At 52.3% G+C, this 25129-nt stretch overlaps 3 protein-coding genes across 28 annotated transcripts in view; 1 reads left to right on the top strand and 2 right to left on the bottom strand.

Annotated features, from left to right (window-relative positions):
• The window catches only part of LOC122375790, a 62678-nt gene extending 50613 nt beyond the window's left edge, over window positions 1–12065 (bottom strand). Inside the window, exons 1-2 of the mRNA XM_043355295.1 lie at window positions 10565–12065; window positions 9762–9846 (exon numbers count right to left, since the gene is read on the bottom strand). Coding sequence (XP_043211230.1) covers window positions 9762–9846; window positions 10565–10583 — 104 coding nt within the window. The 5' untranslated portion in view covers window positions 10584–12065. The remainder of the gene's footprint in view (window positions 1–9761; window positions 9847–10564) is intronic.
• Window positions 1395–21511, top strand: LOC122375792 (mannose-1-phosphate guanyltransferase beta-like). Of its 26 annotated transcripts, none has more exons than XM_043355297.1 (10): window positions 1504–1663; window positions 12735–12857; window positions 13552–13647; window positions 14029–14160; window positions 14650–14744; window positions 16632–16823; window positions 17149–17304; window positions 17586–17792; window positions 18126–18308; window positions 20314–21511. In XM_043355297.1, the coding sequence occupies exons 3-10, from the start codon at window positions 13620–13622 to the stop codon at window positions 20443–20445; spliced, it is 1125 nt and encodes a 374-aa protein (XP_043211232.1). In that variant the 5' UTR covers window positions 1504–1663; window positions 12735–12857; window positions 13552–13619; the 3' UTR covers window positions 20446–21511. The 26 variants fall into 26 exon arrangements, with proteins under 26 accessions (XP_043211259.1, XP_043211232.1, XP_043211245.1 ...); XM_043355310.1 differs by having other exon boundaries at window positions 1516–1663; window positions 13591–13647; XM_043355316.1 differs by having other exon boundaries at window positions 1516–1663; window positions 12735–12861; window positions 13591–13647.
• A 995-nt stretch (window positions 21512–22506) lies between these two features.
• LOC122375791 (coiled-coil domain-containing protein 112-like) lies at window positions 22507–24583 on the bottom strand. The gene has a single exon (XM_043355296.1). It carries the CDS (start codon window positions 24464–24466, stop codon window positions 23117–23119), a length of 1350 nt encoding a protein of 449 aa, XP_043211231.1. The 5' UTR covers window positions 24467–24583; the 3' UTR covers window positions 22507–23116.
• Between the last annotated feature and the right edge of the window lie 546 nt (window positions 24584–25129).

Raw genomic sequence — 25129 nt, 5'->3', positions numbered from 1 at the left:
CCATTCCGCCGCCTATGGGTAAGACGTTGTTCTGATGGATTAGACATTTACATAATTTTGCGGGAATAACGCGCTTGATGGAAACAATGCAATACCTCTGTGGTACAATTCCTACCAATTACCATACACTCAAGGCGGACAGAACACACGGAGCTTCACGCTTAACCATGTGACCCGGTCGAACCATCGCTTTCTCCCTCACACACCCACAAGTTCTACCGTTTATGAGGCAGCTTTCACGTTTCTTTTGGTTCCATTAGGTTCACGCTAGCCGCGGCTTCCCATTTCCATTTCCATTTACAGCCGTTCCATTAACGACCGCCATGAGCGTGACATTTCTACGCCTACTGCTGCGCACCCTGTGGGAATTTACAAATCTCTCTGTCATCGTTTACACGACTCTGTATAATAAACATAGTTGGCGTAGTCCGAATAAGGTCACACGTACTGAGCCGTGGCTTACTGCGCACTACAACGTCAATTATCGCCAACGGGGACCCGCCCAGCAATTTAGTCAAAATATAGCGGGATGACAATGGAAACTAACCTTCATCAGCCTTGAAACCTGTGTGCTGACCTGCCTAATGATCTGTACCATATCGCACACATGCAGGCATCCCACTGCATGACTCACAACTTGCGTTGTAACATGTGCTTGTGACCTGTGAGTTGAATTGATAATATGACCTGTCCTGTAATCTGTGCTATGACCTCTACTTTGACAAGTAACTCATCCTGTGACCTGACCACCGTGACCAGCAACTCCCAAACACCAGCTGCCGGGCCAGCGTACGGGGACGGTCGCCGATCCTCCTCTGCCGTGCTGGAGTGACGTGACCCGCTATCGGAGAGGATAACGGACCGATACGCCCCGGGTGATCAGGCAGCCGAGTTGGCGGTGGCGGTGGTGGCGATGGTGGCATTGTACAACTTTTCGTGGAACGGTGGAAGTCCAGGAATAATTAAAATCAAATTAGTAGCTCTTACTGCAAAGGAGCAGCCCGTGAATATTTCAATCACAAACATGTTATGATAACTGCAACGTTGAAATCAATTTTCCAGTCCAGCCAGGTGAAACGTCCGCCATAGGACGAAGCCACGACGCAGTTACAAAGAGCCTCAGTCCAGATGTTGCTTTTCACCGAACTCAGTCTATCTCAATCTGAGGATAACATAACATTCATTGAGAAGTTAACGACGATAACTCAATGAAAAGGTCATGCGCCGTCCGCATCCCGGCCTGTTTTTGTGAGCCGGGTGCGGAGAGTGCGATCGGTCACGCACCGGACCGGTCGACTCAGCCACCCGTTACACCGGCACGACCGGGAGAGGGAGAGAGTTACATCAGCCGAACAGGAGCCGCCGTCCCCGTCACCTGGTCAGCCAGCCTCCCTGAGTGACACGTCAGCAGCAGAGGGGCGACCTTCAGCACCGTGCCCGCCCCCGAGACACGGCAGCAGCCGGCTCACCTTCGCCCCGAGCCCGTCCGAGCCCGTCCGACTCCGGTGGCGTCCTTTCACCTGCGGCGGTGGATGCGCTACTCCGGGCCGGCGCGGCAGCTGCCTCCAGCGGCCGTCAGTCTGCGAGCGACTCGCTCCACGGAGTGGCACGGCCACGCGGCGGGAGACCACGGCGGCGAGAACGACACGACGCGGAACGACAGGTGAGAGGTCGTACTGCGAACGGACACCGATCGCAACTGACCGTGGGTTGGCGGGCACTCAGCAGCGTGACGCACACAGGCCCCCTCCACCGACGGCGCCGCACTATCCCGAGTGTCGCGGGCCCTCAGCGCAGTCGCGACACGCGGCGGCGCGGACTTCCCCGCTCGGGTCGCGCGAGGTCGGGCCTCACGGTGACGGAGGTCCGCAGCCCCACGGCGCTGGCGGCGGAATGGGGGCCCACGGTTCCTGGTTGTCCGTCTGCACCACGGCACGCGACAGGTTTCCCTGCAGACAGATGCTCCAGCCAGCTGTCGCTTTCGGCCGGCCACTGCCCACGGCCGGTTCACAGTGAAAACGGAACAAGCAGCGCTGAGGAGGCGGCCCGGGAGCCTTTCTCCCGTGCTTTTTTGCTCCATGAAGCGGTCAACAACCACAGCCTTATTTCCAAATCTACGTTATGCATTCAGGTATCGGGAAACACATTTTGAGCAAACCCGTTAAATGGGGACATATCGCATGTTATAGACCACCGCCTAGGCAGTCGATAAAATGCATCGGATTTAAAAAGTGGCAAATATGTAGGCTTATCAGAGGCCTGAATAATTCCCATTCATTGTTTGGCTTATCACTCATTTTAAAGGTTATTGAGGACAATGTGCTTAGAGCTTCCCTCCGCTGTCTTCAAACAGCCACCATGATGAAATCGGCATGTCTTTGGTTGACCTCAAGTATGTGGATTAAAATTGTTCAATGGCATTGAGTTGCACCGATCTTAACATTTATCTTATCCCAATGGACGTCACAACACAACAAGAGAATCCGGAGCCATTCCCCGGCATCAAAATTAGACCGCAGTCGGGTAACGGTCACGGACACAGGACAGGTCAGCTATCAAAGAAATATGCGGTCACGCTGTTCCGTGATAGCCGATAAAACAACTATGGTATGTTTTATCATCGGAAACATGCCAGTGGATCAATTCACGCCTAAGCTACAAATTATTAGGCACATGCCATCTCTTGCAATGAATTCCAGCTATGTAGATCCGGGACCGGGACGTTTCGGGCCTCCGGGATATTAAAAATAGTTTCTTACACCTTAGCTCGGTGATGAGTACCTTAACCATCTGCCAAAGCGTGACTCAGTGTTCCCAGACTTCTTTGGCCGCGACCGCGGATGAAGCGGCCGAGAGGGGGATGGAGAGGAGGAGAGGAGTTAGAGGGGAGACAGCAGAGGGAGATGGTGAGAGAAGAGGCCAGGTCCTGGGTAATCTCTCCGTTCTGCCCGTCGCGTCAATCGTCGTGTCAGGTGTGTCAGCGTGCCGCCGTGTCAGGTGTGTCAGCGTGCCGCCGTCTCACCGGAGTGTCACGGAACCTCCCAATGTTAGCAGACGATCTGATCCGGTCATCAGAGACTACATCCGCCTCCACTGCCCCACTGTTCCTCAATTGTAACTGTTTCTCAGGTGTCTCGAGAGTCACACCTACAGTTGTGACGACCTGTCACCGGGCGCGGGTTCAGGTAACACATGCCAGAACTCGGTGAACCTTGGACTACCTGCATACCAGCGTGCTTGAATTATCATATGCATATTGACATTCCAATGCCATAACATCCATGCGAAACAGGTACAGGACCCACAGCCTCGTAAAACCAGTTTTGAGCCGTTTGCACTCGACCAGTTCGCAATCCCCATCCAAAATATTCACGCATCACATTTCAGTGTGTGCTACTCATTTACTCAATCAATGGACAAACTCAACACGCAAAACGGCACAGCACACGGTCACACAACGGCCGTGTTTGGCAGCGTGGATTGTTTTATCAGATCCGTCTCCAGTGTGTCCTCGTTCCTGACTCCACACTACTAAACCAGCTTCAGTTCTGAATAAAAAACGCAGCGATTTCTCTCAGACGGATGCCGGCGACCCAATGGCTTTGCCTCGCCGCGCGAGAGGACCCAGAGGTCAAACAGACCTCCCTTCGCCTCCTCTCCCGGCTAAGGACCTGTCCTGAGGCCTGTGCCAGTCGCCATCACACAGCGGCACCAAATGAGAGTGATAGAGGAGGAACCGTGCCGATTTCACAGCCGCGGGCCGGCCGGCCGGGCGCGGCTCTCTCCCGGGCGCGTCTCACACCTGTTTTAGTTGAGACGAGACGACCCGTGACGTCAGCAGGAGGGCCGCCAGAGGGCGCTCTGAGGTCGGTAGGTGGCGCGCACAGCGGTGGTGGTGAGCCCGTCCGATCACCTACGCCCTACGGGCCTGGTGCTACTATGTTGGAAAGCCGACTAAGTAGCTGAATGGACGTGAATGGTTTCGTGAGAGGCGCAAGTACAATTTCTACGGCTGGCTAGAATGGAGTAGAATGGAGTAGCGTGGCATGAATGATGAAGATAGCGGGGCAGCGACCGAACAAAAAGAGCGGTGAAATGAATGAATGGGCTGTTTGAGCTTGAGGAGGAGCGATCCTGGATCCAGTTCAGATAAGGACGAGATTTTACATTTGGAGTAAAGAAACGCACACGAGCCATATGATAAACCAGCTGGTATGCGAGCAAAAAAGCAGGGCTGTTGCAAAAAGGTCTACTTAGTCGTGAATTTGTGCGTCACATTAGAATGTGCCGACTGAATTCTGTCACTGTAACATGGACAACGCACGTGGAGAATAAAACAAAAATCCTGAAAAAGCCACAATACCTAACCTAAACTAAAACGATATATCAAAAAGTGTTAATGACATGTCAACAAACCGATGGGATATCAATTAGCCGATAACTGATGGAGTGCCGCGCCACCCCATCAGGGTGTTGCGCCCAGTGACTGCCGGCTAAACCGGGAGCCCCACGATCTTGACACGTCTCGGCCCAGTCTGGACAGACCGAGACTGAGCTGGAGAGAGCGTCAGAGGGCCGGTAGAGCGGTGGGTGGGGCGGGCGGGCGCTGACAGACAGCCGCCCCCGGCGCCGCCGCGGGGTTTCATCAGGGTCTGAGCAGCGCCAGGGTGTGTAGGGAGAATGTACGAACATTCTGTCGCTGGAAAGTACTGAATAGACGTCACGGCTACAATGGTAGTGCTCCGCAGTAGCGGCGGAACACCTTCAATTAAAGGGGGGCACTGCCGACTTTTGGTCCCATTCTTTCCATGCAACGCCCATAGGACTAACGTTAAAATGCCAAAAGCAAAGGGGGGCACGGTGCCCCGGTGCCCTCCCCGTTCCGCCGCCTATGGTGCTCCGAGAGGTGTCAGCGAGTGTGGCGACTGAACGATCTTGCTGGAACATTATAGCTTTCCCGTCAGTACTCGTATAACTATCTTGGATTGACTTTTAACGGCGCAACTCGGTGATGCAGGGGACACGAGAAACCAGAACTTTCAGTTTCAGATGGGAAGGGAGAGCCAGACCAACCAGCCTACCGACCGACCAGCCTACCTACCGACCGGCCGCCCTGGCAGCTGGCAGGGCCGCAGCTGAGCCGTCGGCGGCGTCTCGCTTCTCTTGGCAGACGGGGGACGGTCGGCGGCCAGCGGGCCCCGTCCCAGCCCGGCCCGGCCCGGGTGCGGTTAAAAATATGATAAAACAGGCCACCGCCACTGGCGACCGCCGGGACGGACCACGGCTCCAGCCCTGTGGTCACCGAGGGCAGAGGACTCTGATACTGTCTGATGAAGGTGCTGGTGATGGATGCGAAAGTAGTCCCTCACATCTGAAGTCATCTCTCACAGTTCACATGAAAGGGAAATTGTAAAAAGGGAATCCAAAGGCATTGGACTACCAGCATAAGGCCAACAACATTGCAGTGCCCAGCGCAGACGAAAAGTGAACACCACCGACCGGTTTCGACTTCACAGCTTGTCGTTGATCAATTAGGTATGCTTTGAGGCTGGAAAAACACTTTGAACGAAGAACCACCATATTTTGGTCGACGCGACGGTGCCAGCGTTAAGGGTACATGTATGTAGTCACGGCTAGTACAGATCACTGAGTACCAGATCACTGAGGCCACATAATTGGTGCAACTGTCATAAGATTTCTATGCAGCTGGTCCCACCACAAGGATCGGGAGGCACGCCTAAGGCCAAACGATGGGCGAAAGTGACCGGGCATCCTGGAGTAGCCTACCAAGGTCGGCACACATGCCAATACCGGTATTATCACGAATACCAGTCCTCGCGGACATCCCCGCAATACCTACCGCCCACTCAGCTTGATGGCCTTGTACTTGGATCCCGCAAAGGGGCCGTTATCTCAGTGAGACTTTTCCTTCAAAGCTAATCCGTCTCGTTCTGGATCAGGTTAGTGGGACGGCGCCAAAAGTGTAGCGGTTACTGGTTACATTATCGATGAGTCCAATGCTGCAGGCGGGTTAATAACGGTTTATGCCAATTTGAGAGCAAGGGCATAAATGTCGATGCTTGCGATATATGTCATCAACGATACGTCAATGTTAGTGTGACGGCGCCAACAGTGTAGCGGTTTCTGGTAACATTATCGATTTCATGGCCAATTTCAACGTCACACAACGTTACACCCGGTTTGGATCCTAATTAATTGCGCCATGTCCATAAACTTGTCGAAAGCTAATGTCAGTATCGCTATTTTGCTGGCCATGTAACTTTCAAGCCATACAGTCGTACAGTAGCAGTTAAAGATACACTTTCCTGGAGCAGTGCCGTTCACTGTCTTCAAAAAGCAAACCGACGCTGAATTAGCATCGTATAAGGCGCCCTACACCGTCCATTATTCCATCTCACGCGCCGCGCTCCTACCACTCGCACACGCTCACAATCACGGTAATTCGAGCCGCGCCGCCAGCCGCCGCTCCCCGACGGCGCGTGCTGGCAGGGTGGACCTCTCACCAGGGTCACTCGGGTTGACCAGAGTCGCCGCTCGCTGTCACAGCGTCCCAAATCCAGCGGCGACGCCCGCCCGCTGCCAGGTTTGTGTCATCCTCAGATGGGATCGTGTGTTGCATGGACAGCGGCGAGCGACGGCGGATTAGGTTGCGAAAATAGCACCGGTTGGGGGGGGGGGGGGGGGGTGCGAAATCGACGACTGGACGAGAGCCTTCTAAGCGATAAGTGCTGAGGTCTCACAGACAGCACCGTAGCTGTTTTCACAGCTCGGCGCGCCCTGGTATGGGTGACGCCGGCGGCCCTGGGACTCGCTGCCAGCAGCCGTGAGGCAGAGAAACACCGCCCGCGGCCGGAGCTGGCTGGCTGGGCCGACAGCGCCGATCCACCGGGCTGCGGCGCCAGGACCCACCCTCCCCACAGAGCTGTCAGCTGTCAGCTGTCACTGACAGGGAGCACTGCTGGACGGGACGCACCAGGGACGGCGCTGGTCTACGATTTCCAGCATTCGACTGGCGGGCGCAGCGAGTTTGTCCGTGCGGTGCGGGTTGGCCGGAGATTCGATATCGTTGGCTCGGAGCGTGTTGCATTGGTAGCCGCGTGTTGTAGTCACCTGTGCTCCGAATTCCAGACCATATCAACAATGTTATGATGCAGACATTCTATGAATTTCATTTTTCTTTCATTCCATAAATGGAGAAGACTGCAATACAGAATGATGCCAAAAGGAAGACAAGCTGCAAATTCTTTAGAACCTCGCAGCCACCCGCTGTCGGAGCTGTGAATTTACGGCCGGTGTTCTATGAGGCGGCCCTCTGGGTCGGAGGGCTGAGCTGGCGCGGGGGTTGGCGGCCGTTCAACAATGCGCCGGCGCGGCCCCATTCCCCGCACTGCCGCGGCGGTGGCAGTGTCAGACGGCGCGAGACTCTGGGTCGGCAAGACACGGTCACGGCCACAGCGACACGGGGAATATACGGCACAACACGCCGGTACGACACAGCGCGGTACAACACGGCTACGGCCATAACACACGGGGAGGCACGGCACAACACAGTACGACACAGCACAGCACGGTACAACACGGCTACGGCCAAAGCAGCACGGGGAAGACACGGCACAACCAGTACGACACAGTGCGGTACAACACGGTCACGGCCACAACACACGGGGAAGACACGGCACAACACAGTACGACACAGCGCGGTACGGTCACGGCCACAGCCACACGGGGAAGACACGGCACAACACAGTACGACACAGTGCGGTACAACACGGCTACGGCCAAAGCAGCACGGGGAGATACGGCACAACACAGTACGACACAGTGCGGTACAACACGGCTACGGCCAAAGCAGCACGGCGAGATACAGCAGAATAAAACACAACACGGTACGGTCATAGCCACAGCAGTACGAGGGGATACAACCTAACGCGGGCACGGCCCTAGTTCCTCGGGGAGATGTAACTAACCACAATACAACGCTGCGCCCCGCAATATTTACAATATTGTACACCACGCTACACTTGTCACAGGTGAGAGCACCACTGACAGCACCACTCAACGCAATGCTTTCACAGTCAGCCAGCTGCATACGTCAGGATCGCAGCACAAAAGGGATGATCAACACCATTCGAGTTCCTAGAGCCTACGGGGAACCCTTGAATACAACACCAGGGAACTGAAGTCAGCAAACGGTATCATCGGAACTGCAGACATAATCTCAACTCACAGGTAGTAACCTATCAGCGGATCAGCTGAGTATCAGAGTCTCAGAACCCGGTGGGTCATCCAGCGTTAGCGCCTCTCAGTGAGGGCAGAGGACCACCATTGTTGATCGGGGAGAGGCCAGAGGGCCGAGCCGGCCGCTGCTGTTATTGGCCACGGCCCAGTTCGGCTCCGCTCGATTTCAGAAGCGGTGGAACACACGATGTGTGTGCCGTCTCACCCCAGTGCGAATCCCAAGGCCAAGAGCATGCGCCGGCCAGATGATCGCGTGTTGTGGCTTCGCCTGCCATTATCGGAGCAGCCGTCGAAGAGAACCATCTCGCTCGCATGCGTGCTGAATGAGCAACCACAGTTGCAGTTCTTTTGAGTAACAGAGTTGTTGGATGATCTGATCATGAAAGTGAATCTCTTTTCATTGCTGGACACCTGCCAAACTCTGGCTGCGAGGTATGTTGTAACCAACAGCTCAGTGGCAGCAAAACTTGCAGCATGAAATCAGGTTCTTTTTCATTCAAGGCCGCAGCTTTTAGCAGCCGACAGACCCAGAGTTGCGGAATCGCTTTGACAACCTCGCATGCAAATCGATGGTGCAATGGTCGGTAGCATCGAAGCACATCGTTTGGTGAATTAATCAAACGTGAATAAGCCAGCAAGGTATTCAATCAATCAGGCTGCTTCAAATAATGCTAACTGAGAAGTGAGCGTAATTTTCCATCGTTTGTGTAGAAAAGCGACGGTACGCAAACACGACCGTGTTCACTAATAAACACGGTTACTCAGTCATCAGCGGGTGTCCTGGCTCACCTGCGCAGATGAGCAAGAAACGAACACTGATGAGAAATCCGCAAATGCCAGGGTCACTATACCACAACTTATTCAGGGGATATTGCAAGCCTCGTCTGAGAGCTTAACTTTGAGACGCTCATTCCGACACACAGTGAAGATACCGCACGTGATTTGCTCAACCCTGCCGGATGAAAATAAAGTCGCAGCTTCTGCTGTCTTACCCCAGTGACCCAGCCCAGCCCCGGTGTCTGCGTCAGTATGACAGTATGATACAGTCAGTATGACACAGTGTCCCAAAATTATATTTTGGCTTGGGTGTCAGAGGGGAATATTCGTCACTATAAAGAGGGCTGAGAGTGGAAATTGCCAGTTAGAAGAGTACAAAAAAGAGCAAAAAAACAGATACCAACAATTAATTTGTGAGTGTTGGAGGATGTGGGAGCTGCCTTAAAAGATCATTGAATCGAATATGGAGGGAGGTACGAAGTGCACGCATATGCTCTTAATTGGTAAACTAGGGAGTGAAAAAATCGCTCTGGAAAATTGGAGGTGAGAGTGGAAAATTATTTTGATTTGGATGTTACTTCCCACCCAAACTGGCAAATTTTGGGACACTGGCATGACACAGTCCTGGTGTCCCGGTGTCCAAGTCCCGGTGTCTGTGTCAGTCTAGCCCAAACTCCAAGGGACCGTGGGTGATCTGAGCTAACCAGTGAACGTTGAACACTCACGGGGCGATGTCCGCTGAATCGTCTCCAGCAGGCTCCGACGAGCACCGCTTGTGCCTGCCGAGCCAGTTGCCGGACTTGACGCGCTCTGAAACACAATCAGCAGGCACTGCTGAGAACACAGATGCCCACGCTGAGACGGCACGTGGGACTAACACCAGCACCAAGCGCACTCAGCAGAGCACACCGGCACACTGGCCGACCGCCGTTTGGAGATACGGAGACAGAACGGATTCACGGGTGATAGCAACTGAGAGCCGCAGCGGAGGGGAGCGTAGCGCACGCCGGCCGGTCCTTCATGGCCCGAACGGGTGCCGGAGAGGGAGTGTTCTCCCCTCTCGAATTCCGAGCCCGACATACGACACCAAACATATTGGTAGTCGGCAACGCAGGGGGTGGCACCGGTCGCCAGTGACACACTCCAGCCATGGCTGTATCGGCAACTCCATCCGTCCCCACCGCGGCTTCCGGTCGACCTCTGTTGACTCCGGTCCCACCCCTCCGCCTTGCGTTGTTTGCTTTGGACGCCGGCAGCCTCATCAATGAACTCATCATACTTGGCGAGGAGAGGAGAGGGGTTTGTGAACCAGCGGGAGGGAGGCTGATGCGGGCCGTAGCGAGGACGACGGAAGGTCATCGGGCGGAAGTACGCCTGGCGATAAGTTACCCTGATATTTACCTCCCAGTGGAGAGAAAATAGACAGGAAAATATGAATAAGTAATAATCACATCGCATATAATCAACTAGCAGGGACGATGTGCGAGTTAACGAGGGCGACAACAGCCGGCGAGCCAACCCAGCTTACCACAGGCGGCGGCGGCCATGGCGGCGCCTCTCCGGGCGGGTCAGGTCGGGTCGGGTCGGGTCAGGTCGGGTCGACACAGTGCGCTCTCCGCGCGGCTCGCGACACAGCCGGGGCGGCGCCGACTGCCGGGGGCGGCGCGGTGCGGCCGCTGGCGGCCCGGTGCCCGGCCCGGCGCCCGGTGACAGAAATAGACGGCGCGTCGGTACCGGCGGCGGCGGACGGGGCGACCGCCGCGCGCCGCGGCACAGCGCAAAGGGGACAAACGCTGGACGGGCTACGGCCTACGGGTTCCCTTGGGTGAATGGGAAATAGGGTTACAGTGAACCACATGTAATTTGTTGATCCCAATGCAGTTGAGAATCGCTTACCATTTAGGTCGATGTTTGCGACTGGATGCGCTCGATCAAACCTATGCATTAAAGTCTGATGCTGCAGACAATGCTATGTTTATTAATGAAAATAAACATTTTTTGCCTTATCAACTTATAATAGCATATCATGGGGGGAGGGTGGAGCCAGGGAGGACAACGTGGAAATATTTATTCATAGATAGACAGATACCTACATGAGTTGACTAGACAAAGGACAAGAATTAACTTCAGTACCTAAGCACAAGTCACAAAACTGCAACCTGATGTCAATCCTTTTCAACAAGTGTGCACTGTGCACCATACATGAGGACTTGAAAAAAGGATGGATATACAAAAAAATCATCTACTGTCTGCCTGATTTAGGAAATATGCCCAAACCTGAGGATCTTGCCAAATATTTGTCAAATTCAATTATATCAAGACACTTTCATGAAATATAATAAATAAATCAAATTCAATAATCAAACCAATTTAACCTGAGGCACTATCTTGAGGACAGCAAAATTGTAGAACAAAATATGATTCCATTGCACTTGTTGGCTTAAATAAATAAACATTTCCAACCTACAAGTGCTGATAGATTGAGTTATGAATGAATGAGGAATTCCCCCTTTACCCAGGCATCAGCCAATGTTGCTGAAATTGTATAAATTATATCACATAAAATGAAAAACATCAAGACGCTTTCTTAACCTTATTTACATGGCAAAACGGCCGGGCGTCACCCAACGAGGCAGAAGGCATGAGCATGAGGAGCTTTTGAAAATTAGACAGCCTCAAAGGGAAAAGTGTCCCTGCTATATCCAAATTTTGTATAATAATGGACCCAAACATGACTAGAATTTCAATGTGTATTGTGTAGACTAATTGCTTATCTTACAAGTTACGACAGAGTTTCTTTGTTGTGTAACTTTGTACGAGCTGAAGCCTGAAAGTTGAAACTGATTTTTTTAGATATCAATATCAATAACATGTCAATTATGTGTATCGTGTAAACAACAAATCGTGAGTAAAAGTTGATGGACCATCGGCTTACCTTTCTGCTCGGTAAAAATGAAAAACTTAAAAAAAAATCAGCCTGTAATCCCCATTAAACGCTTCGTCTAAGTGGTTTGTTTACATCGTAACGCACAACAAACCACAACAAACGTCGGAATGCGTCGATCAGATTTGTCGACACTGCGCCAAAAAAATATTGTTCTAATCACTGTAAGCGGCTATCACAAGCAGATAGCGGGAAAGTTTTGAAAGCTTTCATTCGAGTATTCGGCATTCTTAGGACGCAAATAATTTGTATATTTACATTTAAGAAACTAAAAGTGTTCCAAATTGCAGTGTTTCTATAAGATATTTATCCATTTTTTTCAGCGATAGCGTGCATCATCGCTTATTTTTGAACAGGTGGAGTAACGTAACTGTTTTCTTCTTAGAAAGCGTAGCCCCATGATTCTTGAGTACGCCCTCAGATACAAACTTGAGCGCAGACGGTAGGTAGGTATGGACATAGGTAGGTAGGGAAGGGATTTGAGTTGGTGGGCGGTGTATTTGTTGATTTGAATAATGGCAACAGCAACTAGTTGGCAGTGACAACTGCGTTGTTTTCAGAGAAGCAAGGCCCTAAAAACAGAGAGATCACTGCCACCTTTGGCATGAGCCATTACCCCCCATACCTACCGGCAGTCAGAGTTGGAGTCTGTTGTTGAAATATCAATATGAGTCATTTATTTATGCTCTTATTGCCATCTTGATTGATTCTTGATAACATTTTCATTTGGCTAACATTGTTTCCTTACTTCCAGAAGCACATTTGGGCAGCCTGTATCAATTATCAAGGAAATACTGCTTGAATTGATCAGACAGCAAACTTGAGCTACTGTGACCTACGTACCTCATTGCATCAAACTACATTTATCAGCGGTTAGGTAGGTAAGTCAGCTCAACTTAAAGAGGTTGCACCTATATGGCCTATTATGGATTTATCACACACAAGCTTCTTGGTTGCATGTGCTTTGGTTTTAGTCATGCAATGAATTACAAGCAATTAAGTCATAGTTTTGGACTTTGGAGTTTTGTGCCTGCTTCAGTTGATCTCTGCTCACCATCCTGATTTACCTATCCAAGACTACCTGTACAACATAGGAGTCAGGAGTGAGTATGCATCCAAAACTGCAATCATCTGGTAGTATAAGAAGCAAGCTGAAGCATGCCTTAGGAAAGCTAGTCCCAGTCCCATATCACTGATCCAAAATTGGTTTTGAAGGTTTAGTTGGTAATTCAATTAGATATGTCACACCTAATATTTTAGTCAATTCAGCTGCTCAGATATGCTTGAATCATGTTATTACAGATCGTTACAGATTCATTTCTCCTCATAAGCTGTAATTGATTTGTCCTGCATTTTCAGGGAAACATATTATTCAACACCTTCCTTCACAATGAACTGATTCCATGCACTATTTGCCTCCATGAAGTTGTCCCATGCCCTAACACATTTGATCTTTTGTCTTAGAGCATGTTGAAGTTTGCATTGCACAACTGGCTTGTGTGAATGCTTTTTTGCATGCAATATTCAGTCAAGGAGCAATGATTGTTAGAGCTGTATTTGTGTTGTTGCAGTGCTTGCTTTTGCTTCATAGCAGTTCACATATTATTCAGGAAGTCAAGGATTGACTGGCTGCTTCACCATGGCTCCTCAGGCTGAACCACAAAAAGGTATGTTTTGGTGTTTTGTCTTAGTTTTTTGTTATCCATTGTGTGCTTCTGTTGTGCCTCGACTTGATTACTGATTGATCGATATCATATAGTGCTGGAAATGTCCCTTTCAGGCATTAATTTGCACTCAACTAGAGTTTTTGTTTTTGCTAATAGTTTGTTGCATTTCCAGTTCACCATCTAGTGATATGCAATGCATTATTACTGAGAATGGAACTCAGAATGAGTAATTTTGATAATGCTCTTTGAGTTATGGCAGCTCTGGTAATTTTATGCCCTAAAAGCCCTAAAATCCTACTGGCTTTACCAGCCCTCCCTGCCGTTCACCTCGTACGTCCGCTATGAGCTGTCTCTCTGACTGTGTGCTCTCCCTGTGGCCAGCTGAGAATTTGATGAACATGAAGGCGCTGATTCTGGTGGGCGGGTTCGGCACGCGTCTCCGCCCGCTGACGCTGTCGCGGCCCAAGCCGCTGGTCGAGTTCGCCAACAAGCCGCTCGTCCTGCACATGATCGGTGAGAAATGGGCCGCGTCCGGCGCTCAGTCGGTTTGTTGGCGCCGGGGGGGGGGGGGGGGGGACGGACAGAGTACTCAGTCCTGAGTCCGTCATTGATGCAGTCTTTGGGACATTTTTTACTTTCACTCGCACATGACTTATTGCTTCGATTTTTGTGCGTTTGTCACATTTCCCGATGGACTTATGAACGTATTTAAATGTAGACCCGTGTTATGAGTATTATCGAAGAAAAGTATTTATGTAACTATTCTATTTTATCAGCCATTTCTGAGTACGATAGTGGGCATTTTTGTCGGCACTGGCGGTGCCCTGACGAAAACCTTCCGTAACTGCGTATGACCACAGGCACACGCCCGTTCTAAGAGACGCTGCGTATACCCTCACGCCCGTCCTCGGGAGGCGCTGGTGGACGCGGTGTTCTTCCTCACTCGTCTGTACGTTGTCGACATGCGGTATGACCTCACACTTGTACCTATTTTATCCTCAGAGGCGCTGGTGGACGCGGGCGTGTCGCACGTGGTGCTGGCCGTCTCGTACCGGGCAGAGCAGATGGAGCAGGAGCTCCGGCAGGAGGCCGAAAAGGTGGGTATCGGAGACGCGTCGGGGCGGACTGCGCCATACAACGTCGGAGGTACGGAAAAATCCACTTAGACCTTACTTCGTCAGCGGAGTTGAGCTGTTGCAGTTCGGTGCGGCATGGCACTATCATGATTCATGGCCAGTGATTTCTAAATTGGAATGCATACAGTTGGGTGTCGAATCGAGGGTCCCGTTGTAAATGGCGCGGTGGACGCAATACCTATTCCTCGTCTTCGGCCATTTGAGCGTTCCAAGAGAAACCCCAGAATGTAGGATTCATAATCACTAGGTAGTGGTTTTATCAGCCTGGGTTCGGATTATGTATAAAGCAGCTGACACGTCATGAATTTCAGCTTCGGCCAGTTAGTTGTCGGTTATTGTGGTGTCATGGGGTGTGCGTCGCAGATCACATCGCGTTTTGTTCCGCTCACTCAGCACAGCTGTGTTTGTGTTACTCGGCAGCCCTGGAGCGTCGGCTCTGAACTGTGCCCTGCGCCCGGATCATCAGTGTATATCCTGCTCTGTCCAAAATAGGATGTCCTTCTTGTGTACCCCGGTGGTGGCTGTCGCGCCATGAGCTGTGACGCCGGGCTGATTTCATGGTCTCACGTCGGCAACGCGAACTCCAGCTGAATGACGCCATTCGCTCGGGGACTCGGAACCAGTACCGATAACAGGCGCAGCACCGATAACGCAGGGTGCGCCGTTACGAAACAACGGTGCAGCTACTGATTACCCGGGCGTGCTTGAGTCAGTTGGAATTCTCTCGAATGTCGCCTGATACTATTATTATGTCGTACGGTAAAAATTGGAGCTGCGCAGACGCAGGATTCATGCTTTTAATTTGCTGAAATTTAGTTGTGTACTTCAATGGAATCCGCCTCCAGAAAGCTTGGACCTTTTTCAAAACTTTACTTTGATTACCCGTACTTATTATCTTGAAGTTGTCTAGATTGACAACTTCCTTCGCTGATAGCTTGATGTCTGGGCGAAATCGCAGCATTTGATCACGTCTTAAATGTCCCCGTTATCCCCGAGGAGGCCTTATTTTGGCGGCGCGTTTCATGACTCATTTACGGTCCCCTCATTGACCTCGAGCCGCCAGTGGGCTCCTTGAGATTGTGCAGGACAACTGCGTCATAGTGCTAACTGCCGGAACTCCGTTATATTTAGAGCATATGGTGAAACGTTATGGGCTTGTTAGTTGTTAGCTGATAGATCATCGACGTATTGTTATTTGGTAAGCATATTTGAAAAATGCGTGACGTAAGAAAGCGTCACCAAGGTTGATCGTCTCATGCTTACCAGAATAACGTCACATCATTCCACCTTTCGTAGTCCTTATAATCCCCGGAATGTCACAAATGGCACACTAAACACCCAGCGTGTAAAAAAGCACAGGAGGCATTTTGCGAGTGTCCACGCTTTCATGACGAAATGCTTGTGTTTTGTCATGTCAGTACCCGAACATATCGTGTAATCCGAGACATTCCAAAGCTAGGCAAACAAAAATTAGCAAAACTTGTTGTCAGCACACGAATCGACGTATGTATATTGCCCTTGTCCCTCCGTGGTGCTCATAGGAACCATTTCTGAGCCGACAAGGCCGAACACCTGTTCACTTCCCACAAGTGTGCGACATCTGAAAAAAAAAACAGGCATGTCAGTCTCATGTTTATTCGTAATAAAGTAATTGTTGTCCATTGCTGTCATATTTGTCTTGTGAGGCATGAAAAAACAAAATGTTTGAAAATTTGTCGCCTTTTAAACACAGAGTATGCAGCATAGTGCATACAGCGCATACTGCATAGTGCATATGCTTGCGATGAACCTTTATTGTCTCCAACACCATAAATCTAACCCGGTATCACCCACCCCCTCTGTTCACAGCTGGGTGTCCAGATCACGTTCTCGCTGGAGACAGAGCCGCTGGGCACGGCCGGCCCGCTGGCCCTGGCCAGGGACATCCTGGCTTCCAACGACGAGCCGTTCTTCGTGCTCAACTCGGACATCATCTGCAACTTTCCGTTCAGGGATATGGTCAGCTTCCACCGCAACCACGGCAAGGAGGGCACCATTGTGGTGAGTGTGGCGCTGGTGAAGAGCGCTGGTGCAGCGTCGGTGTAGGCCACTGATGGAGGATCATGCTGTTGCGTCATTTATTGATTAAAGTCTTTGAAGTGTCGTTGTATAAGGTTTGTCTTCGATTTGAAAACCGAATGCCACGCATGTTTGGTTACATTTGATTACGGTTATGGCCTAGTTGCTGTTTTCTGTTTTGCTTAGACCGCGAGTAGATATAGACGCATCGAGAAATCTAAACGTATTGCAAATTTGTCCTTGCATGCCACTCAACCCAACCCAACCTTTGCGTTTGCTGACCCGTGCCCTCACTCTGCCACCACAGGTGACCAAGGTCGAGGAGCCCTCTAAATACGGTGTTGTCTGCTACGACGAGAGAGGCCGCATTGAGCGGTTCGTCGAGAAGCCGCAGGAGTTTGTTTCCAACAAAATTAACGCCGGACTGTACATCTTCAACACATCGATCCTGGACAGAATTCAGGTGAGTTGTGACAGGCAGGGAAAGCAGAAGCTGTTCGTCAATGACGACATAATGCACCGATCAGTAGCCGATCAGTCTCTTATACGCCAGCGTTGTTTATTTACGGGTGCTTCTCGTGAAAACAATGCTTCGTCGCCATGTGATATTAATAGAAGATATGACTTATTTGTATATCTTCCTCTGCAGCTGCTTGCAAGCTATCTGCCTTTAGCTCCCACCCATGACCCACCACTCTGTGTCTATGTTAACCTAACCTGTACCGTTTCCCGCCTCGCGTCCAGCTGCGTCCGACCAGCATCGAGAAGGAGATCTTCCCCGTGATGGCCGAGGACGGTAATCTGTTCAGCTTCGAGCTGCAGGGCTTCTGGATGGACGTCGGACAGCCCAAGGACTTCCTCACCGGCATGTGCATGTACCTGACGTCGCTCAAGACCAAGGATCCGTCGCTGCTGTACAAGGGGGACGGCGTGGCCAGCGGGGTGATGGTGGTGAGTGCCGAGCGGGGGACCGAGCGGTTCAGGGTGTGGATGAGAAAAGAGGATTTGGGCTGGGCTGTGTATGGAGCAGTATTGTATTTTTATTAACCTCCCCCTGGCAACTAGCAGGGTGTATACTGTATATCGAGTGTACCACGAAGTTACACGTGCCACGATCGTCGCAGTTAACGTCTTTCCACAGTTAATATAGAAAAAAACGTAATCTAACTTGATCTAACCTTACATACAACCTACAACCTACAATTTCTGCTGTGGCATATATGATTTGTGGAGTATATGAATGCTCCCCCCCCTGACCGTTCTGACCTCTGGTCCTCGCTCCAGGACCCTACGGCGCGGATAGGCAAGAACTGCAAGATCGGCCCGAACGTCACCATCGGGCCGGACGTCATTATCGAGGACGGTGTGCGCATCAAGCGCGCCACCGTGATGCGAGGAGCCCACATCAAATCGCACTCGTGGATCGAGAACTCGATCGTCGGCTGGCGCTGCGTCGTAGGACGATGGGTGAGAGTTGGCGAGATGGTGGGAATTGTAGGCGTGGTGGGAGACCGCGATATAGCAAAGGGGCGTTTAACATCTGCAGTTTCGGAAGCGTCCATCCAAAATTCCAACAACGCGGCATGTCATTGACCTCTATCAGCACCAAAATAGGCCACTACAAAGCCCTCAGCGAGCTCAATGCAAGATAACTTTACTAATAATTTAGACCTACAAGAAAGGAAAAAAGGACCTGTCGCATGAATCTTCAATCCAGAATGTTATAGCTATTCGACTGCAAACGACTTACAAACCTTGATATGTTGCAACTGGAGACTGTTGAACTATTTGTCCCAGTTGTACCTTACCAACCGTTCCCGTACGCCCCTCCCCGATCTCGTCCCCGGTTTCTGACCCCTCCCAAGGCTATAGAACTCCAGGTAAGGACACCAGCCGTTTGACCTTGAACGCCGCCGGCCGGCCGATGACGTCATTGGAGGCAAGCCGGCTCGGCGGACACATCGGGCGAATGCATAAAGGAGGGGCGTTGGAACGTTGCGGGAGCCGGAGAGATCTTCTAATGTGGTTGCATACCACCATTGTTATGCTGATTGATCTACAGACTGCAGTCTTATAAACCTCGATGCATCCTAGGCCTGGATGGTGCGTACATTCGTAGAACGATCACTCCGTCCGACGTCCATGGTCGAAGCTGTATGTATCTAAAGACACTAAGACGAGTGCAATAACGGCGACCCGATCCCGTCTCTGGCGAATCCAGAGGGGTCGTAACTCGTAAGGACCCAGGCCGAATCTGACCGTCTATTTTTAGGGAAACGGGGTGGGTGAATCGACAACCGATGGTTTAAGAGATGATTCGAGAAAGGATCCCATCGTCGATTGTTGTTTGACAGACAACGCATGTTGTACTGAGCGTTTAACCATCAGAGGTAATGCCTGATTACGTAGGCAAGCATAATTGGTCTGTCATATTGCTTAGGAATATAAAACCGTAATGGAAATCATTGAGGATATGATCTCTACATTACGGGAATTCACTAATTATTACGGCTCATAGGGGCACCGCCGGAGCTGCTGTTTTACCATCGGTCCCAGGCAACTCCAGGGAGCTGCAGTACCCGGCGGCCAAAGCGGCCACCTCGTCGACTCGCAGGTCCTGTGGGATTCCGTGATGCTTCAGTGCTTCACCCACAGAAGCACGGGTCACAGCAGTAGGATGTGGGGTCAGGAGTCTGTCCGCCTTTTCATTGTAGGTACGTAGGTACGTACAACGTATGCGGCGCCTGGTCCCGCCGAAGCTCGGTATCGACCGTGACTTCATTCAGACTTATTCACAACTGGCGGATAAGGAAGCGGTCTTGGACACTGCGGGGGCTAACCTCAAAAAGTTTTTTTTTCCGAATTAATTTAAAAAAAGAAGCTCGGATTTCGATTTCTTGCGCACTGCTGTGCAGTGTGATTAACCAACATTTCCTCAGAATAGTTGTGAAGTTTTCTTTTATTCTCGAAAAGCGATTTCGGGCGCTGCCCCGATTGTGGGGGAAGACATTTGCCCCAAATGCCTTCCCCTGGATCCGCCAGTGGGTTGCCCGACCCCGAGCTTGACTAAAAACGTCTTCAAACACCACCAGAAACCGATGGTAAGGTGAATTTAAATCCAATAACTGATCTCTGTCTGCCCGCCTAAATATACTACACATGGTACGGCACCCGGCCCTGTCGGAGCTATGATCCGATCGTGACATTTTCGGCTTTCCCCATCCCAAGCTCGATTAGAAACGTTCTCCCTCCCCACCCGATTGCTGATGTCAATTCAAATTCAATACCTTATCTCTGTCCGCCCGCCCATAACCCATTCATTGCACACCGTTCAGCGCCCGGCCCCGCCAGAAGTATCCTAGCGCGCTGAGCAGTTGCCTCCAGCCGCGTCATCGCGAGGCCCCGCGCGGCCCATAACTGAATACATTGCGCGAATAGCCGTGTCGCCCCCCTGACCCCTCCTCTCCCGCAGGTTCGCATGGAGAACGTCACCGTACTCGGCGAGGACGTCATCGTCCAGGACGAGATCTACGTCAACGGCGGCATCGTGCTGCCGCACAAGTCGATAGCCGCCTCCGTCTCCGAGCCCCGCATCATCATGTAGTAGCGTGGTGGGAGAGGTCTGACGTCACTGGAGGACAGGTTTTGACGTCATTGGAGGACGGCTGCTAATGATCAGCTGTGTTTGACGTGATTCCGTGGCGGCGCCATTGGGTTTTACTTGCTCCAGGGCTGGCGTCTGGTGTGACGCCGTCGGTGGGGGTGGGTCGGGTCTGCCGCTGTAACTGGCGATCTGTCGTTGCGATGACGTCTCTGCGGCTGGTCCGATTCGGCGCCTCCCCGGCGGCCCAGGGGAGGTATATAATGTCCGCTGTCGCTGGGTCGGGGGGTGGTGTGGGGGCCAGTGGGGGACACTGGACCGTGCCTTTCCGGAGGTTGTGTACAAATTCAGGCGGTGCGGTGTACTGCCGTTTGTGGCGTCTGTGGCGCGCCTGGTCCACGTGTGACGTATGTGACGCACAGCGTTTCTGCGCCGTTTGGGTTCGGGTATCGGGCTGACGGGACCTCTCCTCTGAATTTTGTCGAAGTCACGATCGGTCCTCACACGTCGCGGTTTGCGGTGCGGGTGTAACGCGCACAGCACGACCGTTCCTGGGTACTCTGGTGTCTACCGGCGAACTTGACGGTTAAATCATGCGGAACTATTTAAATTTGGTGTGCGGCTTGAATGACGTGGACATTTCCTCACGGCATCAGCTCTTGACCCTCCCATGATGGGATGATTTGTAACCGGAGAATGACTGAGCTACCGAGATTGTGCATGGTTACACATTTTCCATCTGTCCTTTTGATTTTCAATGGTATTCGTTATCATGAGTGGGGTATGATTGATATATAAAGCATAATACTTTGTTCAGTTTTCCGAACTGTTGCTTGATGTTTATTTTACACGGCGTTGTATTTTGTATAGTATATTTTATTTTGTCAAGTTTCATTGCTGTGTGATGAATTATGCATGGATGCAAATTAATGGCCAAGTAGATTGTTGTAGATTTGATAAATTTTCCATCGCATTGTCTGATATGCCATTGGTGTACTGGCACAATGTATATGATGTGGTGATTATTTGATCGTCGTGCGATTGAATATACCGCGTGATGGGTTACCAACAGCGGCGTGTGTTTACTCTGACTTGTCCGAGTACCGAGTGGCTAGTGTTAAAGGGGTGAGGTGGACCTGAGAAGGCAACGGTGTGCTCAATCCGACACTGGCCCATTTTAGTCCGTCAATCGGCGCAGAGTGTGCAAACGATGCTTGGACCACTTGAACTGCATTTGGCAACAAATAACGCATTGCAGTCGGTCTTATTAGGCATTAGCTCTTATCACTCTAAAATCGCCAACCTTACACTTAGGCAAGCCACTATGTCATTAAAAACGACCTTGCCTGAACTCCCGACACATCGTCTCACCTCTCATTGCACACCTCACATACATCATGAGCCGTGAATCGCTCATCTCAGGTCACCGCCCTCCCCTCCGGTCCGGCCCCCGGCCCCCACGAGCTCCCCAGCCGCCATCCGGCGCTGTCGCTCCAGCTCGATGTACTCCGGCAGATCGTCCATCGGTCGGTACACCAAGTGAACGCACTGAGCGCCGACGAACATTGTCAGCATGGCTGCGGAGACGAACCGCAGGTAGGGGCCCCAGGGGACGCCGGCCGGCATCGTGACGCGATGGGCGAGACTAGACTCGGCCGGAGTCTGACTTAGCTAGACTTTCAAAAAGGCGAGCCGCAATTGTTTCTTCTGGACGCGGGACAGGTCAGACTCAGACTAGACACGGTTCAAGTTGAGCTCGACTCAACTGTCTCGCTGTATCGCGGTCTGCTGTGCCTGGCTGACGGTTGGAGCACTGATGTGGCTAGATATGGCGAGTTTTAGCCGATTCAGCTCACCCGCCTCAGTCCCCGGTTCGGTCGAGCGTCCTCTGCGCCTCGCGTCGTTTGTACGTTTTGTCTGCGGAGCGGCAGAGTCCAGGCTTCAGTCGGTGGGTGAGCCACGGGTACGGTAGGGTTGGCGGCAATACACTGACTTGCACTCTAAGTTGAAATTAGTTGGTTAATGAGCGCATTTGCATTAAAAAAACTCAGACCAAAAGATCAGTTGCAAAAAGTAAATATATTTGAGCATCGTGATGATTCTTGATAATGGATGACGGGTGATATGAAAATAGTATTATTTATCACTAAGTAATTTAAGGAAATGCAATGACACTTGACAGCCACATATTTACAGTGCTTGCTGACGCGTGCATATATGAGAACATTCAACACAGCCAATGTTTTAGGAAGGCAGCTACTTAGAAGCACCGTGAAGACGCAACACTTCCCATACAGCCGTAACTCCGCCATAGACGATAAAAACCACCCAACTCCCCCAGTTCAGTAGAACACCGCCATGATAGACTCAATTAGAGTCAGTCACTGGCGTCACTTGCCGTCAGAAAGAACAATTCTGACTGACTGGCTCTCCTGCTATTAGTACATATGGTCTTCTCCCACTCTCGAGACGGAGTCTTATGCGCCAGCATTGATTCAACGAAGGGTGTCTATGGGCTGTGGTTTTCACTAACTCGGTTGATGGCATTGCTCTCTTGAACTGCCGCATGCCCTACACAGGGTGCTGATGTCGCGGCTTCAACCCGTATCGACTCCACTAACAAGCAGCTGCGCGGCGGCGGCTCGCGCGAGCCCGCAGTGACCTTCGCCGTGTGTCACAGTCCGGCCCGCCAGGCGGGCACTGCTCTGCGTGGGAGAGCCGCCAGGCCAACGGTGACCGGGCCGGCCGCGGCCGTCTCCCCGTTCGGCTGCCACCGGCGCCGGCGCAGGCTGGAGCTGGTGTCTGCCAGCAGTCGGGCAGGACACCGCGGCCGGGTGGTCGCCGGCGCGCTGCGGGGCCGCGCCACCGCCGCCGCCGCCGCCGAGCGCTGCTGGCGGGCGGCGCTGCGGCGCTCCGTCAGTAGCGCGTCACGCTGACGGAAGACGGGCAGGGCGTTGGCGGCCAGCTGGGCGCGCAGCTGCCGCTGCCGCTGCTGCTCCATCTGCTGCTGGCGCGCGTGCAGCTGCTGCTGCTGCGCGCGGCGGCGGCGCAGCTCGGCGGCCGCCGCCCGCTGCGCCGCCAGCTCGCGCTCCTTTCTCTGAGACACCACCAGCGGCAGCGGAGGGGGCGGGGGAGCCACCGGCGCCGGAGGCCGGGTATGTCTCGCTGGCCGGGAGCGGGGCCGGGGCCGGCGGCGGGGTCGTTTGACGGAGCCGCCGCCGGGGGCTCCGTCTCCGTCTGTGGGCCCTGCTGACACGGCAGCCGCCGTCTGCGCGGTCCTGGACGCCCTCCACTCGGCAATGGCCTGCCGGCGCCGCTCGGCCAGCTCTTGGAGACGCTCGTACCACTGCACGTGCTGCACCACCTCCGACATACACTTGTTGGTCATCTTGTGAGCAATGGCACGACACTGTCGAGCGACCGAGCGGTGTCGCGTGCGCAGCTTCAGGAACAGTGCGTGGTCGTCTGCGTCCCACCCGCCGGTCGGACCACCGTGCTGTGCCAGGTACGCATCATACGCGGCCACCGCCTCGTTCTGAGCGGTCAGCGCCGGCGGCGGCGGGCTGGGCGCGTGTACGGCAGGTGCGCTGGCCGGCCGCCGCTGACTCTCCAGTTTCCAGCGGCGCATGCGCTCGCAGAGTCCGTCCAGCACTCCTTCCAGCGCCGTCTGCTCCTGGTCGAGCTCTTTGCGCCGCTGGGCGCAGCGTTCGGACACGCTGACCGCCTGCTGTCGGACGCTCTCGGCCAGCCGCTCAATGACGGGTAGGTCGGAGCGCTGCAGCGGCGGCTGGCACAGCTCGCGCAGTCGGATCACCCGCTGGCGCACACGGTTCACCTGTCCGACCAGCTGGCGGCAGCCGTCGCCGGCCGGCGGCTGAGACGCAGAGGCAGGGCGCAACTGCTGACGGAGCTCCTGCTGAGCGTCCTCGGACAGCCAGCGCTGCCAGGCCAGCTCCGCCGCTCTCAGCTGGTTCCGCAGCCGAGTCGAATTCTCCACAAACGACTCCACAGTTAACGGCGCCATCGGGATTCTACGGCGACGCAATTCAATCAGTTACATATCCCCGTTCTGTGTAAGGACTTTCTAATCGCCAGTCCCGAGACACACTGTTTAAGACACCATCACGGCAAACCTTGCCATAACTTACAAAAGTTGATCTCTCCGGCGACTCCGGCGTGCCAGTTGATCATGGAAAACTCGAGAGCCGCTCCCAGAACGAAGAAAAATGGAAGAAACCGGTAGATGCCGAACGTCCGCTTCCCTGGCCACGCTTCCAGAAAGCGGCGGAAGGCTTTGCTTTGAAACATAGGCCTGCGTAATCTGTAACAAGGAGATCCTTTGTTACCATGGTAGACAATATAGGCGTGAGTCCCAGTATCCACTTCCATTTACCTCTGTAATGAATATTGAGCAGCTTTAGTTAAGTATCTGTAATTTCAAAACTTAAAACCTTTTCATAATTTAACTTTATGGCTGCAGCCTATATTTATATTCAGTTTATACACACTTTGCCTATGAATATGTCCATGAAGTTTATCAGTCTAATTTTGCTTGAAAATATTTCAGCTAGCTCACACTTCTTGAATGAAAATCTTTTTAAAAAATCCGAAAAGGAGGAATGCATGTCAACAAATGCTCACATTGCAAAGGTCATTGAACCCACCACACAGTAGCAGGATTTAATTG

The sequence above is a fragment of the Amphibalanus amphitrite genome, unplaced genomic scaffold, assembly GCF_019059575.1.
Source record: "Amphibalanus amphitrite isolate SeventyFive unplaced genomic scaffold, NRLGWU_Aamphi_draft 001921F_arrow, whole genome shotgun sequence".
Taxonomy (NCBI): domain Eukaryota; kingdom Metazoa; phylum Arthropoda; class Thecostraca; order Balanomorpha; family Balanidae; genus Amphibalanus; species Amphibalanus amphitrite.
This window is presented reverse-complemented; position numbering and strand designations above follow the sequence as displayed.

Bases quoted from the DNA above. Each gene is read 5' to 3' on its own strand.
- LOC122375791 (XM_043355296.1), bottom strand. From the start codon at position 24,466: ATGGCGCCGTTAACTGTGGAGTCGTTTGTGGAGAATTCGACTCGGCTG.
- LOC122375792 (XM_043355297.1), top strand. From the start codon at position 13,620: ATGGCTCCTCAGGCTGAACCACAAAAAG. The intron at 16,824-17,148 runs GTGAGTGTGGCG...CTGCCACCACAG, and splicing joins GCAAGGAGGGCACCATTGTG to GTGACCAAGGTCGAGGAGCC. The intron at 18,309-20,313 runs GTGAGAGTTGGC...CCTCTCCCGCAG, and splicing joins GCTGCGTCGTAGGACGATGG to GTTCGCATGGAGAACGTCAC.